Source organism: Carcharhinus amblyrhynchos, chromosome 15 (genome assembly GCF_965287045.1).
Source record: "Carcharhinus amblyrhynchos chromosome 15, sCarAmb.v2.hapA, whole genome shotgun sequence".
In the NCBI taxonomy this organism is placed as follows: domain Eukaryota; kingdom Metazoa; phylum Chordata; class Chondrichthyes; order Carcharhiniformes; family Carcharhinidae; genus Carcharhinus; species Carcharhinus amblyrhynchos.
This window is the reverse complement of record NC_137338.1, coordinates 66,138,741-66,166,289: the sequence shown is the minus strand read 5'-3', so window position 1 is coordinate 66,166,289 and position 27,549 is coordinate 66,138,741. Positions and strand designations below refer to the sequence as shown.

The 27,549-nt window shown below is 43.3% G+C and overlaps 1 protein-coding gene across 1 annotated transcript in view; it reads left to right on the top strand.

Annotated features, from left to right (window-relative positions):
* Positions 1-20,735, top strand: part of pcid2 (PCI domain containing 2) — a 42,704-nt gene extending 21,969 nt beyond the window's left edge. The window contains exons 7-14 of the mRNA XM_080204090.1: positions 4,858-4,961; positions 6,603-6,678; positions 10,197-10,338; positions 10,597-10,697; positions 14,755-14,828; positions 16,933-17,058; positions 17,189-17,312; positions 20,341-20,735. Coding sequence (XP_080060216.1) covers positions 4,858-4,961; positions 6,603-6,678; positions 10,197-10,338; positions 10,597-10,697; positions 14,755-14,828; positions 16,933-17,058; positions 17,189-17,312; positions 20,341-20,430 — 837 coding nt within the window. The 3' untranslated portion in view covers positions 20,431-20,735. The remainder of the gene's footprint in view (positions 1-4,857; positions 4,962-6,602; positions 6,679-10,196; positions 10,339-10,596; positions 10,698-14,754; positions 14,829-16,932; positions 17,059-17,188; positions 17,313-20,340) is intronic.
* Positions 20,736-27,549: the final 6,814 nt, after the last annotated feature.

The following is a 27,549-nucleotide window of genomic DNA, read 5'->3' as shown; positions in this document are numbered from 1 at the left end:
GTGTGAACTTCAAAAGGATATAGGATGGTGGAATGGAGAGATAAATGACAGATTAAATTTAATGCAAAGAAATGTGAAGTGGTTCATGTTGGTGGGAAGAATGCAGAAACAAACTAAAAAGGGCACATTTCTAAAGGGGTGCAGGAGCGGAGGGACATGGATGCCTGGTGATTGTCATGCGGTGTTCTCAATGCTGGCATCTCCACATCACAACTTGCTTTTTTGAAGAGGTGACAAAGATAATTGATATGGGAAAGCCTATGGATGGAATTTATATGGACTTCAATAAGACATTTGACAATGTCCCACATGGTAGACTGGTACAAAAGCTAAAATCACATGGGATTCGGGATGGGCTGGATAAATGGATACAGAACTGGCTTGGTCATAGAAGACAGAGAATAGTGGTGGAAGGGTGTTTTTCAGAATGGAGATCTGTAGCTAGTGGTGTTTTGCAGGGATCAGTGCTGGGACCACTGTTGTTTGTAGCAGATATAAATGATCTGGAGGAAAATGTGGGTGGTCTGATTAGTAAGTTTGCAGATGACACAAAGATTGGTGGAGTTGCTGATAATGCCGGTGGTTGTCAGAGAATACAACAGGATATAGAAACTGGGCGGCACAATGGCATAGTGGTTGACGCTGCTGCCTCTCAATGCCAGGACCCTGGGTTCAATTGGGGCCCCTGTCATTGTCTGTGTGGAGTTTGCACATTCTCCCCATGTTTGCATGGGTTTCCTCCGGGTGCTCTGGTTTCCTCCCACAGCCCAAAGATGTGCGGGTTCAGTGGATTGGCCTTGCTAAATTGCCCCTCAGTGTCAGGGAAAACCAGCTGAGGTAAGTGCATCAGGTTAGAACCATAGTTCTGGAACTATAGAACCCTACAGTGCAGAAGGAGGCCCTTCGGCCAATCGAGTCTGCACCGAACACAATCCCACCCAGGCCCTACCCCCATATCCCTACATATTTTACCCACTAATCCCTCTAACCTGCAGATCCCTGGACACTAAGGGGCAATTTTATTAGCATCTTAATTTTATTATGGGATATGGCCCGGGTGGCATTGTGGTCGGTGCAGGCTCTATGGGCCGAATGGCCTCTTCCTGCACTATAAGATTCTATGATTCTATAGGAGATAGGAGCAGGAGGAGGCCATTCGAACCTGCTCTGTCATTCATCACGATCATGTCTGATCATCAAACTCAATAGCCTAATAATCCTAATCTAGTCAACTCTCCTCTTACATCAGTCCCACTATCCCCGGAATCAGCCTGGTAAATCTTTGCTGCACTCCCTCAGGACCAAGAACATCCTTCGTCAGAAAAGGAGACCAAAACTGCACGCAGTATGTTAGGTGTGGCCTCACCAAGGCGCTGTATAATTGCAACATCATATCCCTGCTCCTATATTCAAACTCTCGCAATGAAGGCCAACATACCATTTGACCTGTTTATCACTTTCTGCACCTTTATGCTTACCTTCAACGACTGGTGCACAAGGACACTCAGGTCCTGCTGCACCCTTCCCTCTCCAAATTTACAGCCATTCAAGTAGTAATCTGCCTTCTTGTTTTTGCTACCAAAGTGACCTCCCATCCAAATAATATTGCATCTGCCATTGATTTACCCACTCACGCAACCTGTCCAGATAATGCTGAAGGACCTCTGCCTCCTCGTCACAGTTTCCCCCTTCCACACAACTTGGTATCATCTGCAAACTTTGAGATATTACATTTTTGTCCCCTCAACCAAATAATTATATATTGTGAATAGCTGGGGGTCCCAGCACTGATCCCTGTGGCATCCCACTAGTTAATGCCTGCCAATTTGAAAAGAACCCATTAATTCCTATCTTGTCTCTTATGTGGGACTTTGTCAAATGCTTTTTGAAAGTCCCAACTATACTACATCAACTGCCTCAACCTCATCAACTCCACTAGTTACACCTTAAAGAATTCCAACAGATTTGTCAAGCATGATTTCCCCTTCATAAATCCATGCTGACTCTGTCTGATCCTGGCACTGCTCTGCTATAAAGTCCTTGCTAATGGATTTGAGAATTTTCCCCACTACCGATGTTAGGCTTACTGATCTATAATTCCCCCTAATATACATCGATTAGACACTTGGGCACCGAAATGGCAGATGAAGTTTAATCTGGACTGATGTGAGCAAATACATTTTGGAGGATCAAGGTGAGAGGGGGACAGTTTAAGGGAGATCTGCAGGAGAAGTTTTTCATGGAGAGTGGTGAATGCCTGGAAAGTGATGTAAATAGGCACATTGGCAACATTTAAGAGGCACCTGGAAGAGTACGTTAATAGGGAGGGTATAGAGGGATACAGTCCGAATAAGGGCAGAAGTTTTTTTTTAAGTTAGGGCATCGTGATTGGCACGGGCTTGGAGAGCCAAAGGGCCTGTTACTTTTCTTTGTTTTTTTTGTTCAAAGTTGGTACTGAAGTTCTCCTAGAAGAAAAAGATGAAAAAAAAATTAGTATTCAAAATGATGAGGGGTCTGTGCAGTCTAGATAGGGATAAACTTTATTTGATTCGTTGATAGTCACAGGTGAGGTGCCTGAAGATTGGAGAGTGGCAAATGTTGTGCCTTTTTTTAAAAAGGGCTGCAGACAAAAGCCTGGGAACTACAGGCCAATGAGCCTCACATCTGTGGTGGATAAATTGTTGGAAGGTATTTTGAGAGACAGGATCTACAGGCATTTAGAGATGCAAGGACTGACTAGGGACAGTCAGCATGACTTTGTGAGTGGAAAATCATGTCTCACAAATTTGATTGAGTTTTTTGAAGGGGTAACTAAGAACATAGATGAGGGCAGTGCAGTTGATGTTGTCTACGTGGATTTTAGTAAGACCTTTGACAAGATGGCTAGTGTAGTTAATTTAGACAAACGCGAGCTGATGCATTTTGGTAGATTGAACCAGGGCAGGACTTACTCAGTTAATGGTAGGACGTTGGGGAGAGTAACAGAACAAAGAAATCTCAGGATGCATGTTCATAGCTCTTTGAAAGTGGAGTCACAGGCAGACAGAGTGGGGAAGAAGGCATTCGGCATGCTTGGTTTCATCGGTCAGAACGTTGAAGACAGGAATTGGGACATCTTGTTGAAGTTGTACAAGACATTGGTAAGGCCACACTTGGAATACTGTGTGCAATTCTGGTCACCCTATTATAGAAAGGATATTATTAAACTAGAATGAGTGCAGAAAAGATGTACTAGGATGCTGCCGGGACTTGATGGATTGAGTTATAAGGAGAGGCTGAATAGACTGCAACTTTTTCCTCTGGAGCGTAGGAGGCTGAGGGGTGACCTTATAGAGGTCTATAAAATAATGAGGGGCATAGACAAGGTAGTTAGTCAATATCTTTTCCCAAAGGTAGGGGAGTCTAAAACTAGAGGGCATAGGTTTAAGGTGAGAGGGGAGAGTTACAGAAGTATCCAGAGGGGCAATTTTTTCACACAGAGGGTGATGAGTGTCTGGAACAAGCTACCAGAGGTAGTAGTAGAGGTAGGTACAATTTTATCTTTTAAAAAGCATTTAGATAGTTACATAAATACCATGGGTATAGAGGGGTATGGGCCAAATGCGGGCTAATCCAAATGGGATTAGTTTAGGGGTTTAAAAAAAATGGCAGCATGGAGAAGTTGGGCCGAAGGGCCTGTTTCCATTCTGTAAACCTCTATGACTCTAACTGTTCCCATTGGTGGAAGGATAAGAAACACAGGGCACAGATTTAAGGCAATTGGTAAAATGGTCATGAGGAAAAGTCTTTCGAACAATGAGTGATTAGAGTCTGGAATGCACTCCTGAGAGTGTAATGGAGACAGGGTCAATTTCGAGAGGGAATTGGATCATTATCCGAAAAGGAGAAGGTGCAGAGCTATGGAGAAAAGGCAGGAGTGGCACTCCTGCGGAGTACCAACATGTACACTACAGGCTAATAGCCTCCTAATGTGGTGTAACAAATGTGTTATTCTAAACTCCATCGGCCACTTGTCTATCCATTCTGCTAGCTTATCTATGTCCCATTGGTGTCATTCTCACTGTTTGCTAATACCTCCAAGTTTAATTTAGTATTTGAAATTTTACTCTATTCCAATATGTCAATGTATCAGAGACAGCAATGCCCTTGTGACTCTTTGGAAATGCCACAGTCTACACTCACCAGTTCAAAAAAACAATCATTCACCACAAATTCTTGTTTTTTGTCTGCAAACCAATTTTTTTTAATCCAAGCTCACCTGCCCTCCTATTCCCTGAGCCCCAGGTTTGCTAACTAGCCTTTTATATGGAACTTGTCAAACACTTACTGAAAATGGACAACATTCTCTCCATCATACTTCTCTGCTCCTTCAGGTTGATTCTGCTCGTTGATCTGTTCGTAAGTTTTCTTTGTCATGCTGTTAAAGTTTGAATTGCATTATGAAAACCATTAACATCCACTGCCAAATACATTATTCTATCTTGGCTGATATGGCTCTGACAAAGGATCATCTAGACTCGAAATATTAGCTCTATTCTTTCTCCACAGATACTGTCAAACCTGCTGAGATTTTCCAGCATTTTTCATTTTTGTTTCCGATTCTAGCTTCTGCAGTGATTTGTTTCTATCCTGGCTGATAGGTCTCTGTTAGTTATGTAAAACCAAATCATATGCACAAGTTAATTTGCATCACTTAAAAAGTATCCAATGAAACAGTATTGCACTGAGCTAGAGGTCACAGCTATGGATAACGAGAAATATATCAGCAGGAGCTTTAAAATGATATTTTTTCCTCTGATTTTGCCCCCCTTCAAACCCCCCCCACCACCACACCACCACCACCCTTTGCGTGACCAGGCAGACCAGCAGCTCGGGAAGAAAGGAAAGGGCAAGATGGGAGATATGTTGGAGAAAGCCGCTGAGCTCCTGATGAGTTGTTTCCGGGTCTGTGCCAGTGACAAGTATGTATTTTATCAGCTTGTTTTTTCATTTTGCTCTTACAGCACTAGAAATGTATTGTGGAGTTGATTTAGGTATCAAAGTCCCATGGTTAAATCTTCAGATCAATGATTCCCAAATGTGCTGCCCTCATGGTCCGTATAGGTCTGTACCATGAGGTAATTTTGCATCACGGTGCTCAGCATTTTCCAGTCTCACCCACCACTGGGATCTTCCAGTTGTGCTGAAAGCTGTTGAACTTTTGGCTGTTCTACAGCTGGTCCTATCAGGATGGAGCCACTATATCCTGACAACTCAACATGTACAAAAGTTATGTATGTAGCATGGAGTTTAGGAGCCATGTTCAAGGAATTGGTGCGCAACATGGAGTGACAAAAGACATGTGAAAAGGACAGGTATGTGCCATGGAGTGCCACAACATCCACAAAGAATAGTGGGGGCATGAGTTGTTGGGGTGAGGGGGGCGGGGGAAGAGAATCATAGAGTGACAGAGAAAGGTTTAAGTACATGAATTGTCCTATTTCTCAATATGTGATGCTAAAACATTTCAGAGTACTGATTTAGAATTTTTGAGGGAGGGAGCATTTCCAGCCAACAAATCTCTCAAATATCTAGATCCATACAGTTTAGACAAGGTAAACATATATGAAAGTGAACCACTTTACCTTTGTGGGCTGCTGTCAGGGACTGAGGTTATAAATTCTGGTTTGGAACTCGTGTAACGTTTCATGTGTCTGTTTTTAACTATAATCTCTTGATTGTCACCATTGTTTTTTAAAGTGCTTGCACTTTTTGCTTTCATTGTGCACAAAATAAACAATGACAAACAAATGTTACCCTACACTAAGTTACCTGCAGCTTAAACTGCCATGATGTTTTCTCGCCATATAATTGGTATCTGTAAGTGCCAGACTGTCTGGCATGTTTTCTATCAAAGTTAAACTTACCTGTTTGTATACTAACCTTTGAGTCATTGTTGATGGTCTCCAAGGCTGGTGGGAAGTGTGGCTAGTTACAGCCTCAATGCTTTGCACATTGGTGTAGCTAAAATATGCCCTTCTTGATCCATCTCCCATGGCTATGGTTCTGCCCCAGATTGTAAGTAGCTCCCCAGTATGATGTTGACTGACATTCCTGCAATCTTTTTTTTAAATAAATGGTTAAGTTAGCTCAGTTTTAGTAGATTTTGTGTGTCACATCTCACTGTCAGATGTCCTTGGGAGAGGATTTCTTGTATAAACCTTTTATGGATGAGGCAAATTCCAAGCGAAGTTCCAGTAATTAACTTGCAGATAAATGCGGCTTGTTGGCATTTATAATTTTCCAAGGTCTAAATAATGAAACACATTGCTCCATTTCACCTATTTTGAATAGACTAAGAATCTCACCTAGGTTTTGCTTCACACATTCTAGATGCATTAGGTGAATTTATTAACAGTCTTCAAATTTTATTTATATGTAAAATGTTTTAGAGCAGGAGCTGATCGTAATATTCCATTCAGAGCATAACACGTAGTGAAGAATGTGTTCACCCTGTTAGTGAAAGGGAACTTTGGTCCAGGGACTCAACTTGTAGCCCACTGATTATTTTAAAAAATGATTAAGATGATTTTTCTGAATTTTATCGTTGCTTCTGAACATAGCCGAGCTGGAATTGATGACTCGAAGAAGTGGGGAATGTTATTTCTCATCAATCAGCTGTTCAAAATATACTTTAAGGTAAGAGAAGATCCCTATATTTGTACAACCAGTTGCCCCAATATTAATAGGGAGGTATGGAGTGTTCGACACAGCCAAAGAACCCACTTAGGCCAGGAACATAGACGCCCTGTCCAACCTAATGTCAGGACTTCCTTACCATTTTCTTGTTAATATTGACATTGTGATTGGTGACTGGGTGAGAATGGCTGGTAGTCTTGGGGATGGGGGATGAAATCAGCCATCCAAGCTGGAAGGGGCTGTCGCAGAGGGAAAAGCTGAAGATGTCTCAAGGGACCGGGCCCATTCCTCTTCCTGACCCACAAGGAGTGCTGGAAAAGGCATTTACCCAATGGAGCTCCCTTTCACTGTCAGTTTTTCTGAATGCTGCATTTTAAATCAGTTTTCTAATTGCTCTTTGGAAGCCTTATCTAAATATGTTAACAAAGCATCCATTCTCTGTCAGGATACTTGTGACATTGTCTTTTCTGAGACAATGTGTGACAAGTTGGGGGCATTTGAGATTGTGTTTAATATCAAGGCCAATGCCTCAGTGGGATGTGAAATGTCATCAGAGTACACACACCAGTTCACTCATTGTTACCTGTTGTTAGTTCACACGTTACTGAACAGTGACATGTTTACCTTGCTTGCCTTGTTTGTTCAGTCAAGTACTGTGCTGACAGGTTTCATAGATTAATCTACAATAGCCCATTCAACACTTACTCCCTGATCTGATTTCTTATGCACATTGACTCTGAACTATACCTAGTCTTGTTATTTAATGGTTCCATTGGTGCTATAAGAATAATAGCAGGCACATATTGTATTTTCTGCATTTCACATTTTACTGGTGGTGATATCAAGGATTCCCTTGAAGTGACAGATCTTTTGTAGGATTATTAAGGTAGACAAGATCATTGACACAGATGCCAGATGCATCTATCCTAGATTACTGAGGGGAGACAAGAAATGAAATTGCTGGGCCTCTAACAGAAATCTTTGTTTCTTCGTTGACCACTGGTGAGGTTCCAGAGGATTGGAGGAGAGCCAATGTTGTCCCGTTATTTAAGAAAGATAGCAAGGATAACCTGGATAATTATAGGCCAATGAGCTTGACGTCAGTGATAGTGAAATTGTTGGAGAAGGTTCTTAGGAATAGGATTTATATGCATTTGGAATTGAGTAGTCATGTTAGCAACAGAAAGAATGGTTTTGTACAAGGGAAGTCATGTCTCACTAAATTAGTTGGGTTTTTTGAGGAGGTGACAAAAATGATTAATAAAGGAAGGGCTGTGGATGTTGTCTACATGGATTTTAGTAAAGCATTCGACGAGGTCCTTCGTAGCAGGCTGGTACGAAAGACTAAATCTCATGGGATCAGGGACGAACTAGCTAAATAGATTCAGAACTGGCTTGGCCATAGAACAGTAAGAAATCTCACAACACCATGTTAAAGTCCAACAGGTTTATTTGGTAGCACAAGTTTTCTGAGTGTCGTTCCTTCGGGTGAACGAAGAAGGAGCAACACTCTGAAAGCTTGTGTTATCAAATAAACCTGCTGGACTTTAACCTGGTGTTGTGAGACTTCTTCCTGTGCTTACCCCAGTCCAACGCCAGCATCTCCACATCTTGGCCATAGAAGACAGAGGGTAGCGGTGGAAGGGTGTTTTTCTGAATGGAGGTCTGTAACTAGTGCTGTTCCACAGGGATCCGTGCTAGGACCTCTCTTTTTGAGATATATATAAATGACTTGAAAGAAAACGTAGTTTGTCTGATTAGCAAGTTTGCGGATTGCGTAGTGATGAGGATTGTCAAAGAATACAGCAGGAAAATTGGGCAGAGAAATGGCAGATGGAATTTAATCTGGACAAATGCGAGGTGATGCATTTTGGCAGATTCAGTTCAGGTGGGAGCTAGAAAATAAATGGCAGAACAACTGGGAGCATAGACACACAGAGACCTGGGAAAACAGGTCTTCAGATCCTTAAAAGTAGCGGCACAAGTGGAAAAGGTGGTGAAGAAAGTATATGGCACACTTGCCTACATCAGATGGGGCATCGAGTATAAAAGTTGGCAAATCATTGATGATGGTGAGGCCACATTTAGAATACTGTGTCCAATTCTCGTCACCACGCTACCAGAAGGATGTGGAGGCTTTGGAGAGAATACTGAAAAGGTTTATCAGGACGTTCCTGATATGGATGGTATTAGCTATTACGAGAGATTGAATAAACTGGGATTGCTCTCCCTGGAAAGACGGAGGCTGAGGGGTGACGTGATAGAAGTTTATAAAATTATGAGAGGTATAGATAGGGCGAACAGTTGGAAGCTTTTCCCAAAGCGGAAATGACAATTACAAGGGGGCACACGTTCAAGATAAGGGAAGGGTGGGTGGGTGGGGCCGGGGCGGGCAGAGCGAAGAGTGGGTGGGGGTGGGGGCGGAAGGTGGGTGGGTGGGGGAGGGCGGAGGGGAGGGGAAGGTTCAATGGAGATGTGTGGGGGAAGTTTTTTACACAGAGGGTGGTGGGGGCCTGGAATGCAGTTGAGGAGTTACATTAGCGACATTTAAGACTTTTCTTGATAGGTAAATGAAGAAAACGGGAAATAGAGGATATAAGCAGTTGTTCTAGATAGAACAACATGATTGGTGTGGGCTTAAAGGACCGAAAGGCCTGTTCCTGTGCTGTACTGTTCTTTGTTTTTTAAATGAAGTCCACTAGAAGCTCATTAGAACATAGAACATTACAGCGCAGAACAGGCCCGTCAGCCCACGATGTTGCGCCGACCAGTTAAAAAGCAATGACCCTCTAACCTAAACCAATCCCTTTCCATCCATAAACCTATCCACGGATCTCTTAAACGCCCCCAAACTAGGCGCATTTACAACTGCAGCAGGCAGGGCATTCCAATCCCTCACCACCCTCTGGGTAAAGAACCTACCTCTGACATCCGTCCTATAACTACCCCCCTTAATTTAAAGCTATGCCCCCTCGTGCTAGCTTTCTCCATCTGAGGAAAAAGGCTATCACTGTCCACCCTATCTAAACCTCTAATCATCTTACATGTTTCAATAAGGTCCCCTCTTAGCCGCCTTCTTTCTAACGAAAACAACCTCAAACCCCTCAGTCTCTCCTCATAGGACCTCCCCTCCATACCAGGCAACATCCTGGTAAACCTCCTCTGCACCCTCTCCAAAGCCTCCACATCCTTCCTATAATGTGGGGACCAGAACTGCACACAATACTCCAAGTGCGGCCGCACCAGAGTTTTGTACAGTTGCAACATGACGCTGCGGCTCCTAAATTCAATCCCCCTACCAATAAACGCCAAGACACCGTATGCCTTCCTAACAACCTTATCTACTTGATTCCCAACTTTCAGGGATCTATGTACACATACACCTAGATCCCTCTGTTCATCCACACTATTCAGAGTCCTACCGTTAGCCCTATACTCTACACATCTGTTATTCCTGCATTAGGTTCTTAACATTTTCCAGCAGATCAATAAATAATGTTCTAAACATTTTCCAACAGATCAATAAACTCCATCTGTGTAAGCCCTTAATCAGAGCGATTGACAGCTCCACTCTCAAGGATGAGTACAGCGTGGCACAAAGGGTGACATACAAGTACTATGTTGGGAGGAAAGCCATGTTTGACAGTGATTTTAAGCAAGGTGAGGCACTCCTATCAACAGGTAGCCATATTATAGAGTATCCGTTTTATACCATTACTATTAGAATGCTCAACTGAAAAACAAAGTTGTGTTTATTTACTCGATAGCTACTATCTCATTAGTTGTGTAAGGCACGTAAAAAGGTGGAAGACATCAAATATAAAGAGAACCTTGCATTTTATATATTGGTCAGAGAGTGTATATGAACCAAAGCAAAGAAGTCTTTAACAGATAACTTTCTCTGTTCTCCTTTTCCAGCTGAAGAATATCTATCGTTTGCATTTCAACATTGCCATAAGTCCAGCCAGAAAAACAAACGGATGATTCTGATCTATCTGCTGCCTGTGAAGATGCTTCTTGTAAGTAAGGCACATTATGTAGCAATCATAAAACTTGTATCCAGGTGTTTACATCTTAGGAGACTGTTAAATGTGCTTGGTATAGATCGCGCCAAACTGGTAAAATTGTGTGTTCTCCCAAAGATGGGTTCTGCTGTGTGGCTACTCTGAGGCCTCCACCGCCCTCTCTCTTCATAGTCAGTGAGGGGGACACAACTCAGGGATTCCCCCATCTGTCTTCTCCCTCTCTTTTATTATGGGCTGTCTTCTCCTGCAGGTACAAGAGGGGATGATTGACATCCGGATGGTTGGGAGGGTGTGGATGTATATGTAGGGCAGAAGTGGCGTATGTCGGCATTGTGCCAGGACAGGAAGGGGTTGTGAGTGGAGTGCCAGAGGGATGTTAGAAAGATGCTGTGGGGTCAGGTGCTCAAAGGCCGAGGGGTGTCAGAGTGCATTGAATAGATATTCAAGGTGTGATAGATGGGACTGATGCCAGGATGTGACATATGGACACTCATCCCTAAATCCTGAATTAAGTCATTAATTTTCTTGTGACATTGGACAGCAGTCCTCAGTGTCAGGCCACAGGCTGCATTTGCTTCCCAGCTTCTGGGCCATCTATTCACTTAGGGGTACGGAGTGACCCGCCTCCTCCACTGCATCCACAAACCTTCCAAGATCTGTCTCCATGGAGAATGGAGCTGCTCTCGACGCTGCCATCCTCTTGGCTTGACGTGCTGTGAGTGCAGAAGGAATGTTTAAATGTAGCTTCACCTTGTCAATGCACAGCTGTGAGCCAGTTCATGTGAGCCACATGCCTGTGGACTCCAATCCAGTGAGTTTCATATGGGGGTTCTTTCGGTGCACTTAGTGTGGGACGATTGCAGTTTGATTCACGCTGGACATCCCAGCATGGATTGCATTGGTTTTCTGACCCAAAATGACGTTTAACTATTATTTGGGAAAGTATCATCCATTGATTTTGATTTGATTTATCATTGTCACATTTATTAACATACAGTGAAAAGTATTGTTTCTTGCACACTATGCAGACAAAGCATACTGTTCATAAAGCAGGAAATGAGGGAGTGCAGAATGTAGTGTTACAGACATAACTAGGGTGTAGAGAAAGATCAACTTAATGCAAAGTCCATTCAAAAGTCTGAAGCAGCAGGGATGATGTGTTCTTGAGTCAGTTGGTATGTGACCTCAGATTTTTTATCTTTTTCCCGACTGAAGAGGGTGGAAGAGAGAATATTTGGGGTGCGTGGTGTTCTTGATTATGCTGGTTGATTTGCCAAGTCAGCGGGAAGTGTAGACAGAGTCAATGGATGGGAACCTGGTTTGTGTGATGATTAGGTTATATTCATGACTTTTTGTAGCTCCTTGCGGTCTTGGGCAGAGCAGGAACAATACCAAGCTGTGATTCAACTAGAAATAATGCTTTCTATGGTGCGTCTGTAAAAGTTGGTGAGAGTCGTAGCTGACATGCCAAATTTCCTTAGTCATCTGAGAAAGTAGAGGCGTTGGTGGGCTTTCTTTCCTATATAGAACCATACAGTGCAAAAAGAGGTCCTTTGGCCCATCGAGTCTGCACTGACCACAGTCCCACCCAGGCCCGACCTCCATATCCCTACATATTTTTCCCACTAATCCCTCTAACCCACACAGCCCAGGACACTAAGGGACAATTTTAACATGGCCAATCAACCTAACCCGCACATCTTTGGACTGTGAGAGGACACCGGAGCACCCGGAAGAAACCCACGCAGACACGAGGAGAATGTGCATATTCCACACAGACAGTGACCCGAGCTGGGAATCAAACCCAGGTCCCTGGAGCTGTGAAGCAGCAGTCCTAACCACTGTGCTACCATGCTGCCCACAACCACTGTGCTACCATGCCGCCCACCCTACAGCATAGTCATGGGGGACCAGAACAGTTTGTTGGTGATCTGGACACCTAAAAACTTGAAGCGCTTGACTCTTGCTACTTTGACCCTGTTGACATAGACAGGGGCATGTTCCCCTTTACGCTTCCTGACAATCTCCTTTGTTTTGTTGACATTGAGGGAGAGATTATTGTTGCCGCACCAGTTCACCAGAGTCTCTATCGCATTCCAGTACTCTGCCTTGTCGTTGTTTGAGATCTGACCCACTTCGGTGGTGTCATCGGCAAACTTGAAAATCGAATTGGAGGGGAATTTGGCCACACAGTCATAGGTGTATAACGAGTATAGTAGGGGGATGAGAACATAGCTTTGTGGGGCACCGGTGTTGAGATGATCGTGAAGATGTTGTTGCCTATCCTTACTGATTGTGGTCTGCAGGTTAGGAAATTCTGGATCCAGTCACAAAGGGAGGTGCCGAGGCCCAGGCCATGGAGTTTGGAGATGAGTTTCGTGGGAATAATGGTGTTGAAGGCTGAGCTGTAGTCAATAAATAGGAGTCTGACATAGGCGTCCTTGTTGTCTACGTGTTCCAGAGTTGAGTGCAGGGCCAGGGAGATGGCGTCTGCTGTGGACCTGTTGCGGCGATAGACAAACTGTAATAGATCCTGTTAGTCCAGGTGACATGAATTGATTCGTATCATGATGATCCTTTCAAAGCACTTCATAATGATGGATGTCAGAGCTACCAGCTGATAGTCATTAAGGCACGCTGCTTGGTTTTTCTTGGATACTGGGATGATGGTCGTCTTCTTGAAACAGATGGGGATCTCCGATTGTTGTAAAGAGAGGTTGAAGATGTCTGTGAATACTTCCGCCATTTGATCCGTACAGGTACCCCATCCAGGTCAATCACTTTCCGTGGGTTGACCTTCGAGAAAGCTGCTCTGATATCTGCAATGGTGACCTCAGATACATGTTCATCCAGGGTTTCCAGGAGGGCATGCTCTCGCTGATCTCTTGCTCAAAACAGGCGTAGAATGCATTGAGCTCATCAGGGAAGGATGTGTTGGAGCCGGCGATTTTCCATGCCTTCATCTTGTAGTCCGCTATGGCTTGCAGACCTTGCCATAATCGGTGGGGGTCAGTGTGGCTAATCTGGGACTCTAGCTTGGCCCGGTATTGCCTTTTGGCATCTTTGATGGATCCGATACTGGACAGTGAGAGGACACTATTTGGATTCAAGCCATACTGCAGATGCTCAAGCATGTAATCTAGACTCTCAGTCATGTGCATTTGTGAAGTGTCATTTCTAGATAAGGCATTTAACCAAATGCATGTAAAAGATCTCATGGTACTGTTTGAAGTAGAGCAGTGGAATTGTCCTGACCAATATTTATCCCTCAATCCACACCACTTAGACAGATGATCTGGTTATTCTCATTACCATCACATTGAAACCATTGTCAATTGTTGTAAATACCCATCTGGTACACTAATGTCCTTTAGGAAAGGAAATCTATCACCCTCACCTGGTCTGGTCTATGTGTGACTCTAAATGCCCTCTGAAATGGTCTTGCATTTGAATCACAGAATCATAGAAATCATAGAAACCCTACAGTATAGAAAGAGGCCATTCGGCCCATTGAGTCTGCACCAACCACAATTCCACCCTAGCCCTACCCCCCATATTGCTACATATTTACCCATAATCCTTCTAACCTATGCATCTCAGGACACACTAAGGGGCATTTTTTTTTAGCATGGCCAGTCAACCTAACCTGCATATCTTTGGACTGTGGAAGGAAACCGGAGCACCCGGAGGAATCATAGAACCCGGACCACCCGGAGGAAACCCACGCAGACATGAGGAGAACGTGCAAACTCCACACAGACAGTGACCCAAGCCGGGAATCGAGCCCAGGTCCCTGGAACTGTGAAGCAGCAGTGCTAACCACTGTGCTACTGTGCCATCCTTTTGAAAGGCAATTAGGGATGGTTAATTCATGCCAGCCCAGCCAACGATGTCCACATTCAATGAATTAAAAAGACATTGCTGTTTGTGGGAACTTGCTGTGTGCACATTTGCTGCTGGTGTTTCCTAGATTTCAATAATGGCTACAATTCCAAACATGCTCGACTTTCCTTCTCTTTATCTACTTCATTTTTTTCTTGTCTTTTAACAGGGCCACATGCCAACAGTCCAGCTGTTACGAAAATATGACCTTTTGCAGTTTTCTGATGTCACCAAAGCTGTTGGGTATGAATTTTTTGGAGACTAGTTTTTATTTTACATACTAATTGATATAATTAGAGTTCAGAACCTGCTGTCCTGGTCATTGACTCTCTCAGCTTTGTTGAGCATCTGGTTAACTAGCCTGGGACCTGATATGGATTTTATTGTAGAAATAAAGCTTATTCTCATGACAGTTATAACCACCAACATATTTTTGAATAGGAACATCAAAGGTAGTGTGAGGGAGAGTAGTTTCAACATAATATGCGCTCCCTGTCCAGGAATGTTATTAATGCTGAAAAATGCTTTAATGCTGAAAAATGCATTAATGCAAAAGTTATGAAGCTTAGAATTCAAGCAAGGCCTTGAAGGGGGCTGATACCAGGAAGCACTCTTCTCACAAATAGCAGTGAAAATCTGGAACTCTATCCCATTGGCACTGTGGTACGGTGGTTAAGCACTGCTGCTTCGTAGCATCAGGGACCCAAGTTTGATTCTGGCCTTGGGTTACTGTTTGTGTTTGCATGTTCTTCCCATGTTTGCGTGGATTTCCTCCCAGTGCTCCAGTTTCATCCCACAGTCCAAATTGTGCAGGTTAGTTGCATTGGCCATGCTAAATTGCTCCTTAGTATTCAAAGCTGTGTAGGGTGGGGCGTTAGTGAGGTAAATACATGGGATTATGGGGATAGGGTCTGGGTAAGATGTTCTGTTGAATCGGTGCAGATTCAGTGGGCTAAATGACCTCCTCCTGGATTGTAAGGGTTCAATGATTCTATGAAAATGTTAGTCAAGTCAATCACATGAAGAAGAATCATCTAGACTCAAAGCATTGACTCTATTCTCTCTCCACAAATGCTGTCAGACCTGCTGAGCCTTACCGGCATTTTCTGCTTTTCAGTCAAATCAAATGCTATGTTGAGAAAAGACTTGTCTGAACTCAGAATTACCACAGTAAGAAGTTTCACAACACCAAGTTAAAGTCCAACAGATTTATTTGGAATCACGAGCTTTTGGAGCACTGCTGTTTCCTCAGGTGAGTGGAGAGTTGGGTTCACAAACACAGCATATATAGGCTGAGATGAAATTGCAAGGAAATGGTTGGAATGCAAGTCTTTACAGACACAGGCAATGTGAGTGGAGAGGATTGTACCTGTAAAGATTCGCATTCCAACCATTATCTTGCAAATGCGCCTCTGTCTATATGTGCCCTGTTTGTGAACCCAACTCTCCACTCACCTGAGGAAGGAGCAGTGCTCCGCAAGCTCATGATTTCAAATAACCCTGTTGCACTTTAACCTGGTGTTGTGAGACTTTTTACTGTGCCCACCCTACTCCAGCATCTCCACATCAGAATTACCAGGTACAGGTCTTTTTGGCAGTCTTCGCAATATTTAATTGGAGTAAATTTCTGCTTATTGAATACTGGATATCAGAAAGCAATGTGAGAAATCAGATAATGGCATCTTGAGTGTGCCAATGGAATCTGATGGGTTTTTAGATGAGGTTTTGAGGGGCAGCATTTAGATGGGGATTTATGGGTGTGGGGGCAGGGATAGAAGCCGTTGAGGTCACCAGAGTGGGACGAGAAGCCATTTCAGAAGATTCAGAAGACTGCAACTGGACAGATAGGAATGGAATCAGGCAAAGGCAATCTTATCCACAAGGGCAAGGCAGAAGAGGCCTGGAGGAGGATGGTGCGTTAACCCTATCAGATGGGTCAAGACAGGTAAGGAGAGGTAACTTGTGATGGTCAGTTATCTCGGATGCCATTTGTAACTTTGATGAGGGCTATTTTTTCCTTTCTCTCTCTATAATCTTTTTCAAACTCCACATCTTTATAACCAAACTGCCCTTTGCCTCTCCTAACTGCGGTCCATGACTTGCTATCATTGCACCCTGTCCTCCCTCAAATCAGTTGGATGTTTTTAATGTTGATGGTGCTATGTAAGAATGGTGTATCATTAATGTTATCATTCAGGAAATGGAGTAGCCCAGAAAGCAAATTTCAAAGCAGTAATTGGTTCTTGTTGTTAGTAGGAGGTGGGTTGAATGAAAGTTTATTTGGGCCCAGTTCTGGAGTGCAGTCTGTTTGTTATTAATTTTTGATGTTATGTTTTTGTATAATTAGTGAAGGGAATCTTCTGCTACTAAATGAAGCTTTGGCAAAACATGAAGCTTTCTTCATTCGCTGTGGAATCTTTCTAATACTTGAAAAACTGAAAATCATCACATACAGAAACCTTTTCAAGAAAGTGTAAGCGCAGAACTTTATTTGTTGTATGTTGTGTCATGCTATCCTCCTGAGCAGTGATTTTTTATGTGAACAATCACAGTGCTTTCTAATTAATCAGCAGTTCTACATTTAATTAACTCTGTTCTTCTAGGTATTTACTGCTCAGAACACACCAGCTGCCACTCGATGCTTTCCTGGTTGCTCTTAATTTCATGCAGGTCGAGGATGTTGATATTGATGAAGTTCAGTGCATTTTAGCAAACCTCATCTACATGGTATGTAATCTGATTACACGTATGTTATCTGATCCCCAATTTTCAATTTATGAGGGAAATGTAGGGTTGAATCTTTTGAAGAGTGACAATCACTATTTATTTACATTGCCCCAGAGCTCCAGATTTCCTGCCTGGACTCCTGTACTGGGCTTCTTTGGTATTGTGGGGCAGGGGTGGAAGGAGGTTAATTGGGTCATGGTGTAATCTGGTCAGGGAGGGATCAGAGTGAATCTGTGGTGTAGTATAGGAGAAAACAGCCCTCAAACGAGTTAGAAATGGTTTTAATCCTCCTAACTTTTCCTGGGTAACTATCCTGCTAAATGAGTCGGAACCATCAAGGTCTCTGACTCGGAGGGTTCAGATGTAGGACAATTGTCCATTGGAAGTCTAAACATTCTGGGCAAATTCCGCATAATCAGTGTCCTGAGGAGTTCCATAACACATCATGGGGGAGAGGTGGTCTACGATAGGAACATTTGGAGATCTATTGGACAGTAGATTACAAAATGTCAGAATTATTGGCAGATGTGATTAAAGTGCATTAAATATGTGTGGGAGTAGGATTAATTAGATAACTCTTTCAAGAGCCAGCATAGGCCAAATGCCCTCCTTCCACGCTTTAAAAGTCTGTGATTCATAGACTGCTAGAGCATATTTCTTCCAAACAGTTTTGACAATGTAATTATTTTAAACATTTTCAAAAGAAAAAATGATGAGGTCATTCCCATACTTAGCAGTATCATGATTTTGAAGTCCAGCCTGTGTTCGGTGTCACACACCCACATGTCCTGCATCCTCTGAGCTGGATCTGATGACTATTGCATCGTGTCACATATTTGTATGTTTACAGTGAGACTAGTCAATGGTTATCTATATTCTGGAGTGGGTTGCAGAGTGTGGGAAACGACTGAGTGCAAAACGAAGTTGGAGGAGAATTTGCAAAGGGGAAGAAGGAAAATGAATGATGGGCCTCTTAATAGGACACAGACTCTGGAAGGAGAGGGACTGATAGGTTCAATAATCATAGAATTACACAAAGCATAAAAGGCCCTTTGGCCCTCTGGTCCATATGGGCACATTAGAAACAGCTGAACTCCCACCTAAGCCCATTTGCCAGCACTTGGCCCATAGCCCTGAAAGTTATGATGTGCCAAATACTCAGCCAGATACTTTTTGAAGGATGTGAGGAAACATGCCTTTACCACCCTCCCAGTCAGCACATTCCAGACTCTCACCACTCTCTGGATAAAAATGTTTTTCTTCTCATCCCCCCCCAAACCTCCTGCCCCTCATCTTGAACGTATGTTTTCTTATGACTGACCCTCCAACCAAAGGAAACGGTTGCTCCTTATCAACTCTGCCCATGTTCCTCATCACGTTGTACACCTCGATCAGGTTGTCCCCTCTGTCTTCTCTGCTCTAACAAAAACAATCCAAACCTATCTACCTCTCTTCATAACTTAAATGTTCCACCCCAGACAGCATCCTGGTGAATCTCCTCTGCACCCCCTCCAATGCAATTACATCGTTTCAATAATTTGGAGACCAGAACTGCACACAGTACTCTAGTTGTGGCCTTGCCAAAGTTCTATACAATTCCAACATGACTTCCCTGTTTTTGTAATCTGTACTTCGATTGATAAAGGCAAGTGTCCTATATGCCTTTTTTCAGCACCCGACTAACATGCCCTTCTACCTTCAGAAATCTGTGGACAAACATGCTAAAGTTCCTTTTTCCACAGAACTTTCCAGATGGAGAGGGACTAATGGGTTCAATAGTCAGATGTACATTCTGGGATGGAGAGGGACTGATGGGATCAATAATCAGACACAATCTCTGGATGGAGAGAGACTGCTGGGTTCTATAATCAAACACAGACTCTAGAAGGAGAGGGACTGATGAGTTCAATAATCACTCAATCTCTGGATGGAGAGAGACTGCTGGGTTCTATCATCAGTACAACTGTGGATGGAGAGTTGACTACTGGGTTCTATAATCAAAAACATTCTGGATGGAGAGTGCCTGATGGGTTTAATAATCAGACACAAGCTCTGGATAGAGAGGGAATAATGGGTTCAATAATCAGACACATTCTGTATGGACAGGGACTGCTGGGTTCAATAATCAGACAGGTGGAGAGGAATCTGAAGTGTCCTATCTTTTGGTTGAGTGAAGGTCCTACCAAACTTCTCAAGTATGCGTAAGTGATTTTGTGGGACTGTCTGGACATTTGGTCACAATTTATTCTTCACCAACGTCACTAAAACAGATAATATGCTTACAAATGCTGTTTGTGGGACCAAACGATGCATAAATTGGCTGCATTGTTGCCTATATTAGAACAGTGACTACACTGGAGGAGGCATTGTGACGTAGTGGTAGTGCCCTTACCACTGGACCAGATGCTCAGGGTTTGTCATACGTTAATAATGCCAGGAGTTATTGGCCACGGAAGGAAAACTCAGTGAGCTGAGAATCAGTTCAGCAAATTTTCCACTACTTCCCCCCATTATACCCAAACTGGGAAAAATACGTTGAGGGTGTGAAGATACTCAAGAGAGAGGGAGAGACTATCACACTTCAATAAGCATTTAATTGACAATGAAACACTTTGTCACAAGTAGGCTTACATTAACACTGCAATGAAGTTACTATGAAAATCCCCTAGTCGCTTAGTATGGCGTATCAACCTAACCTGCACATCTTTGGACTGTGGGAAGAAACTGGAGCACCAGGAGGAAACCCATACAAACATGGGAAGAATGTGCAGACTCCATACAGATAGTGACCCAAGCCGGAAATTGAACCCAGGTCCTTGGCACTGTGAGGCAGCAAACCTAACCAATGTGCCATCCTTTGAGCTATCTTATGGTTATGTATTTTATTTTATTGTTTTTTAACTGGTCGGTGCAACATCGTGGGCCGAAGGGCCTGTTCTGCGCTGTTATGTTCTATGTAAGACACCATATAAAATCACACTCTTACAAAATCATGTTGTGTATGGTCACAGTTAATTTTATTTTTTAGGGACACATCAAGGGTTATATTTCTCACCAGCATCAGAAACTTGTTGTCAGTAAACAGAATCCTTTTCCACCACTATCCTCTGTGTGTTAACAAGTTGATGTCGAAGATCACGTATTGCTTCTCCTACGTCAATCCAGGAAACATACACATGGTGCAGGCTGAAGGCCTACCAAACTTCTCAAGGCCATCACCAAGGATGGCATGTAAAGCTAAGGATAATGTGACTTGCATTCCAGTGAGTATTCCCTATCATTGTTAGATCTATTTGCTCTGTCATTGTCCCAGTGTCATTTTGTATTTCACATTAAAGATACAAATGTAATGCAAGGTATATTTTGTTAACTTGAACTTGTTAAATGATGTTGTAATAAATACAAACTATTCTTTTTATTGAAGTGCAATGTTTATATATCTCTTCTGCACAAACCAAAGAATTTAGATTATGTTGCCACCACGTTAATAATTGGTGCCCCATCTATTCAGGAAAAACTTCAAAATGGAACATGCACAAAACTTTAATTTTGCTAAATCGACTTGTCCTCAAACATTCCATCGCCACCCACACAAGAAAATACATTTCATACAAAATATGTTTTATGTGAATATTCCCACTGCTAACTTTGCCTGTTGTGAAATAAAAGCATAAAACGCTGAAAATTCTCAGCTGTTCAGGCAGTCTCGGTGAGCAGCATACGGAGTTTTACAGCTTTACTCCCAGGACAAATCCAGTCTGGTCAGTTATCATCCACAAGTCCACCCTTACTTATCAACAAAGTGATGAAAAGTGTTGTTGACAGTGCTTTCTAGCGGCACTTATTCAACAGTAACTTACTCACTGGTGTTCTCTTTGGATTCTGCTGGGACCGCTTGACTCCAGTTCTTATTACAGTCTCAATCCAAACACAGACCAAAAAGATGAGGTAAGAGTAACTGCCCTTGACAGCAAAGCAGCATTTATTAAGTGTGGTGTAAAGGAGCCTGAGAAAAGTTGAAACCACTAGGAATCGGGGAAAACTCTCTGCTGTTTGAAGTCACACCCATCACAAAGGAAGATGATTGTGGTAACTGGAGGTAAATCTCAGATCAAGGGCATCACTGCAGGAGTTCCTAGGCCCAACCACCTTCAGCTATTCATCAATGACCTTTCCATCATTAGATCAGAAATACGATTATTTGCTGGTAATTTCACAAAGAGAGAAACCAAGTTAATGTTTAGAGTAATGTGATTCTTCTTCAGAATTCATACTGAAGCAGTCTATGCCTGCATGCAGCAATGTCTGGACAAAATTTGGTAAACACAGTAAAAAGTCTGACAACACCAGGTTTTAGTCCAACCTATTTATTTGATAATATACTCACAAGCTTTCGGGGTTAGTCCCTTCGTCAGGTGAATGGAGAGTTCTGGCCTCAGACAGAGCATATAAAGCACAGACAGTTTAGAGATTACTGATTAGAATGCGAATCCTTACACCTAACCTGCTGTTCAAGACCTGAAGTGGCTGATAATCAGCCACTTCAGGTCTTGAACAGCAGGTTAGGTGTAAGGATTCGCATTCTAATCAGTAATCTCTAAACTGTCTGTGCTTTATATGCTCTGTCTGAGGCCAGAACTCTCCATTCACCTGACGAAGGGACTAACCCCGAAAGCTTGTGAGTATATTATCAAATAAATAGGTTGGACTAAAACCTGGTGTTGTCAGACTTTTTACTGTGTTTACGCCAGTCCAACGCCGGCATACCCACATCATGGACAAAATTTGGTCATGGGCTGATAAATAGAAAGTAACATTGGCACTACACAAGTGCCAAGTAATGAAACCATCTCCAAAGGAGTCTAACCATCAACCTTTGATATTGAATGGTGTTACCATCACAGGGTGTCACCATTAACCAGAAACTTAATTGGACCAGATACAAATATATATATATATATAAAAAATATATATACACACAAGCAAGTGAAAGTCTGGGAATCCCACAGCAAGTAATTCACCTCCTGACTCTCCAAAGCCTGTCCACCATTTACAAGGCACAAGTCAGGAGTGTGATAGAATATTGTCCACTTGCCTGGATGAGACAACATCAACAACACAAGAATCTCAGCGCCATCTAGGACAAAACAATCTGCTTGATTGGCATTTCATCACCACCTTAAACATGACTTTCTCCAGCATTGGTGCATAGTGGCAATAATGTGTAGAGTAAAATCCCTACAGTGCAGAGGGAGGCCATTCGGCTCATTGAGCTTGCACTGACAATAGTCACAACCTGGCCCTATCCCCATAATTCCAAGTATTTGTCATGCTAATTTACCCTGATACTAAGAAGCAATTTAGCATGACCAATCAATCTGAGTTGCACATCATTGGACTGTGGTAGGATTTTGAAGCTCCTGGAGGAAACCCATGAGACACAGGGAGAATGTGCAAACTCCACATGGTCACTCTAGGTTGAAATTGAACCCAGGTTCAATGTGCTGTGAGGCAGCAGTGCTAACCATTGTGCTACAATGCCACACCATCAACAAAGTGCATTGAAACAAGTAGCCCCGCCTCATTTGCCAGCACTTTCCAAATCTGTGGCCTCTACCATCCAGAAGAACAAAAGTGGTAGACTACCTCCACAAATCACGCACTGTCCTGACATGGAACTATATTGTCATTTCTTCACTGCCACTGGATAAAAAATGTGGAATTTCTTCATACCACATGGACTGCAACAGTTCAAGAAGGTGGCTCATCACCACCTTCTCAAAGGCAGTAAATATTGGCCTTATCAACTACATTTTCATCCCATGAATGAATAAAAAAAATCATTGATGGCCATTATCAGAATTTCTGATGAAAGCTCATAGGTTTGAAATGGTAACTCTCTTTTTCCAGAGTGAGGGGGCAGAAAATTCCAAAGCTTCATTGTTTAGAGCAGGGGTCTCCAAACTATGGCCCGTGGGCCACATCTGGCCCGCAGCAGGCCGCATCCGGATCAGAGTTTGGAAACCACTGGTTTAGAGGGTGGATCCATTTAAAGTATTCTCAGGAAAGTAGGAATGTGGTGGCTGTCTGAAAGAGGAGAGTGCTATGGTTGAAAGTACTGGGAAGAAGCTGTTAGCCAATACAGCATGGTACATGTGGTGGGACGGGGCTGGCAATATTAAAAATACATCCAAGAATAAACCAGTCTTGCAGAGCGAAATGTTCTTTGAGGATTGGAGCTGGAACTGGATGAACTCAAGATCATTCGGGAGGCAGAGACAGTTATAGATAAAAGCTGCAGGGAGGTAGTTACTCACAGAAATGAAGATACTTGGGTGACTGTTAGAAGGGGTAAGAAGCAGTCAGTGCAGCGATCCACTGTGGCCTTTCCTCTGTATAACAAGCGTACTGTTTTGGATACTATTGGGGGGCACGACTTACCAGGGGTAAGCCATGGGGTACAGGTCTCTGACACAGAATCCATCCCTATTGTTCAGAAGAGAAGGGGGGAGAGGAGTAGAGCATTAGTCATTGGTGACTCCATAGTTGGGGGGACAAATAGGAAATTCTGTGGGAATGAGAGAGACTCGTGGTTGGTGTGTTGCCTCCTAGCTGCCAGAGTCTGTGATGTCTTGGATCGTGTTTTCGGGATCCTTAAAGGAGAGGGGGACCAGCCCCAAGTCATGGTCCACATAGGCGTTGAAGACATAGGTAGGAAAAGGGATGGGGATATAAGGCAGAAATTCGGGGAATTAGGGTGGAAGCTTAGAGTTATCTCTAGTTTGTTACCCGTGGCACGTGCTAGCGAGGTGAGGAATAAGGGTTATGGGGTTATGAGGTTTAGGGGTTATGAGGTTTAAGGGTTATGGGGAGAAAGCGGGAAAGTGGAACTGAGCCACTTCAGATCAGCCATGATCTTATTGAATGGTGGGGCAGGCTCGAAGGGCTAGATGGCCTACTCCTGCTCCTATTTCCCATGTTCTTATGTGGAATAGGGAGAGAGAGCAGTTGAACACGTGGCTACAGGGATGGTGCAAGATACCTGGATAATTGGGGCTCATTCTGGGGTAGGTGGGACCTCTACAAACTGGATGGTCTACACCTGAACCAGAGGGGTACCAATATCCTCGGGGGGGAAATTTGTTAGTGCTCTTTGCGAGGGTTTAAACTAATTCAGCAGGGGGGATGGGAACCTGAATTGTAACTCCAGGGTACAGGAGGTTGAGAGTAGTGAGGTCATGAATAAGGTTTCAAGGTCACAGGAGTGTACCGGCAGGCAGGAAGGTGGTTTGAAGTGTGTCTACCACGCCAGGAGCATTCGGAATAAGGTGAGTGAACTTGCAGCATGGGTTGGTACCTAGGACTTCAATGTTGTGGCCATTTCGGAGACATGGATGGAGCAAGGACAGGAATGGTTGTTGCAGGTTCCAGGGTTTAGATGTTTCAGTAAGATCAGGGAAGGTGGTAAAAGAACAGGACGTGTGGCATTGTTAATCAAGGACAATATTACGGTGGCAGAAAGGACGTTTGACGAGGACTGATCTACTGAGGTAGTATGGGCTGAGGTTAGAAACAGGAAAGGAGAGGTCACCCTGTTGGGAGTTTTCTATAGGCCTTTGAAAAGTTCCAGTGATGTAGAGGAAAGGCTTGCAAAGATGATTCTGGATAGGAGCGAAGGTAACAGGGTAGTTGTTATGGGGGACTTTAAATTTACAAAGTTTGACAGGAAAAGCTATAGTTCGAGTACTTTAGATGGGTCAGTTTTTGTCCAGCGTGTGCAGGAGGGTTTCCTGACACAGTATGTAGATAGGCCAACAAGAGGTGAGGCCACATTGGATTTGGTACTGGGTAATGAACCAGGCCAGGTGTTAGATTTGGAGGTAGGTGAGCACTTCAGTGATAGTGACCAGAATTCGATCACATTTACATTAGCAGTGGAAATGTATCGATATATACTGCAGGGCAAGAGTTATAGCTGGGGGAAAGGAAATGATGATGCGATTAGGTGAGATTTAGGATGCATAGGATGTGGAAGGAAACTGCAGGGGATGGGCACAATTGAAATGTGGAGCCTGTTCAAGGAACAGCTGCTGCATGTACCTGTCAGGTAGGGAGGAAGTGGTCGAGTGAGGGAACCGTGGTTTACTAAAGAAGTTGACTCGCTTGTGAAGAGGAAGAAGGAGACTTATGTAAAGATGAGACGTGAAGGCTCAGTTAGGGCGCTTGAGAGTTACAAATTAGTCAGGAAAGACCCGAAGAGAGAGCTAAGAAGAGCCAGGAGGGGACATGAGAAGTCTTTGGCAGGTAGGATCAAGGAAAACCCTAAAGCTTTCTATAGGTATGTCAGGAATAAAAGAGTGACTAGGGTAAGATAAGGCCAGTCAAGGGAAGTGGGAAGTTGTGCGTTGAATCCAAAGAGATAGAAGAGGCGCTAAATGAATATTTTTCGTCAGTTTTCACACAGGAAAAAGACAATATTGTCGAGGAGAAAGCTGCGATACAGGTTATTAGACTAGATGGGATTGAGGTTCATAAGGAGGAGGTGTTAGCAATTCTGGAAAATGTGAAAATAGATAAGTTCCCTGGGCTGGATGGGATTTATCCTTGGATTCTCTGGGAAGCTAGGAGGTAGATTGCAGAGCCTTTGGCTTTGATCTTTATGCCATCATTGTCTACAGGAATAGTGCCAGAAGACTGGAGTATAGCAAATGTTGTCCTCTTGTTCAAGAAGGGGAGTAGAGACAACCCTGGTAATTATAGACCAGTGAGCCTTACTTCTGCTGTGGGCAAAGTTTTGGAAAGGATTATAAGAGATAGGATTTATAATCATCTAGAAAGGAATAATTTGATTAGAGATAGTCAACACGGTTTTGTGAAGGGTATTTCATGACTCACAAACCTTATTGAGTTCTTTGAGAAGGTGACCAAAGAGGTTGATGAGGGTAAAGCAGTTGATGTGTATATGGATTTTGGTAAAGCGTTTGATAAGGTTTCCCTTGGTAAACTATTGCAGAAAATACGGAGGCATGGGATTGAGGGTGATTTAGTGGTTTGGATCAGAAATTGGCTTGCTGTAAGAAGACAGAGGGTGGTTGTTAATGGAAAATGTTCATCCTGCAGTTCTTTTCTAGTGGTGTACCGCAAGGATCTGTTTTGAGGGCACTGCTGTTTGTCATTTTTATAAATGACCTGAATGAGGGCGTAGAAGGATGGGTTAGTAAATTTGCGGATGACACTAAGGTGGAGTTGTGGACAGTGTGGAAGGATGTTGCAGGTTACAGAGGGACATAGATAAGCTGCAGAGCTGGGCTGAGAGGTGGCAAATGGAGTTTAATGCGGAAAAGTGTGAGGTAATTCACTTTGGAAGGAGTGAGAGGAATACAGAGTGCTGGGCTAATGGTAAGATATTTGGCAGTGTGGATGAGCAGAGATATCTCAGTGTCCATGGGCAGAGATCCCTGAAAGTTGGCACCCAGGTTGATAGGGTTGTTAAGAAGCCGTATGGTGTGTTAGCTTTCATTGGTAGAGGGATTGAGTTGCGGAGCCATGAGGTCATGTTGCAGCAGTCACCCAAGGCCAGAATTGAACCCAGGTTGCTGGTGCTGTGAGGCAGCAGTGCTAACCACTGTGCCACCATGCTTCCCTTGTGAATGGATACATTGGGATATAAATCAGTTGTAGATAAAGGCAGCGAAGTGGCAGATAAAGTTAAATCCGGGCAAGTGTGTTGCTGCCCTTTGAGAGATTGAATGTTGAGGGTAAATGTACAGTTAATGGCAGGACCCTGAACAACATTGATGTACAAAGGGATCTGGGGGTTCAGGTCCATAGCTCTCTGAAAGTGGCAACTCAAATTGATAGGGTGCTATAGAAGGCATATGGATGCTTGCCTTTATTGGTCAGGGCATTGAGTACAAGAGTCAGGATGTCATGTTGCAGCTTTATAAAACTTTGGTTAGACTGCATTTAGAGTATTGCATTCAGTTTTGATCGCCACATTACAGGAAGGATGTGGAGGCTTTGGAGAGGGTCCAGAAGAGGTTAACCAGGATGCAGCCTGGATTAGAGGGTATGAGCTATAAGAAGAGGCTGGACAAACTAGGGATGTTTTCTCCGGAACAGTGGAGGCTGGGGGGAGACCTAATAGAAGTCTATAAAATTATGAGAGGCAAAGATAGGATTGAAGGTCAGAATCTTTTTCCCAGAGTTGAAATATCTAATACTAGGGGACATTTAC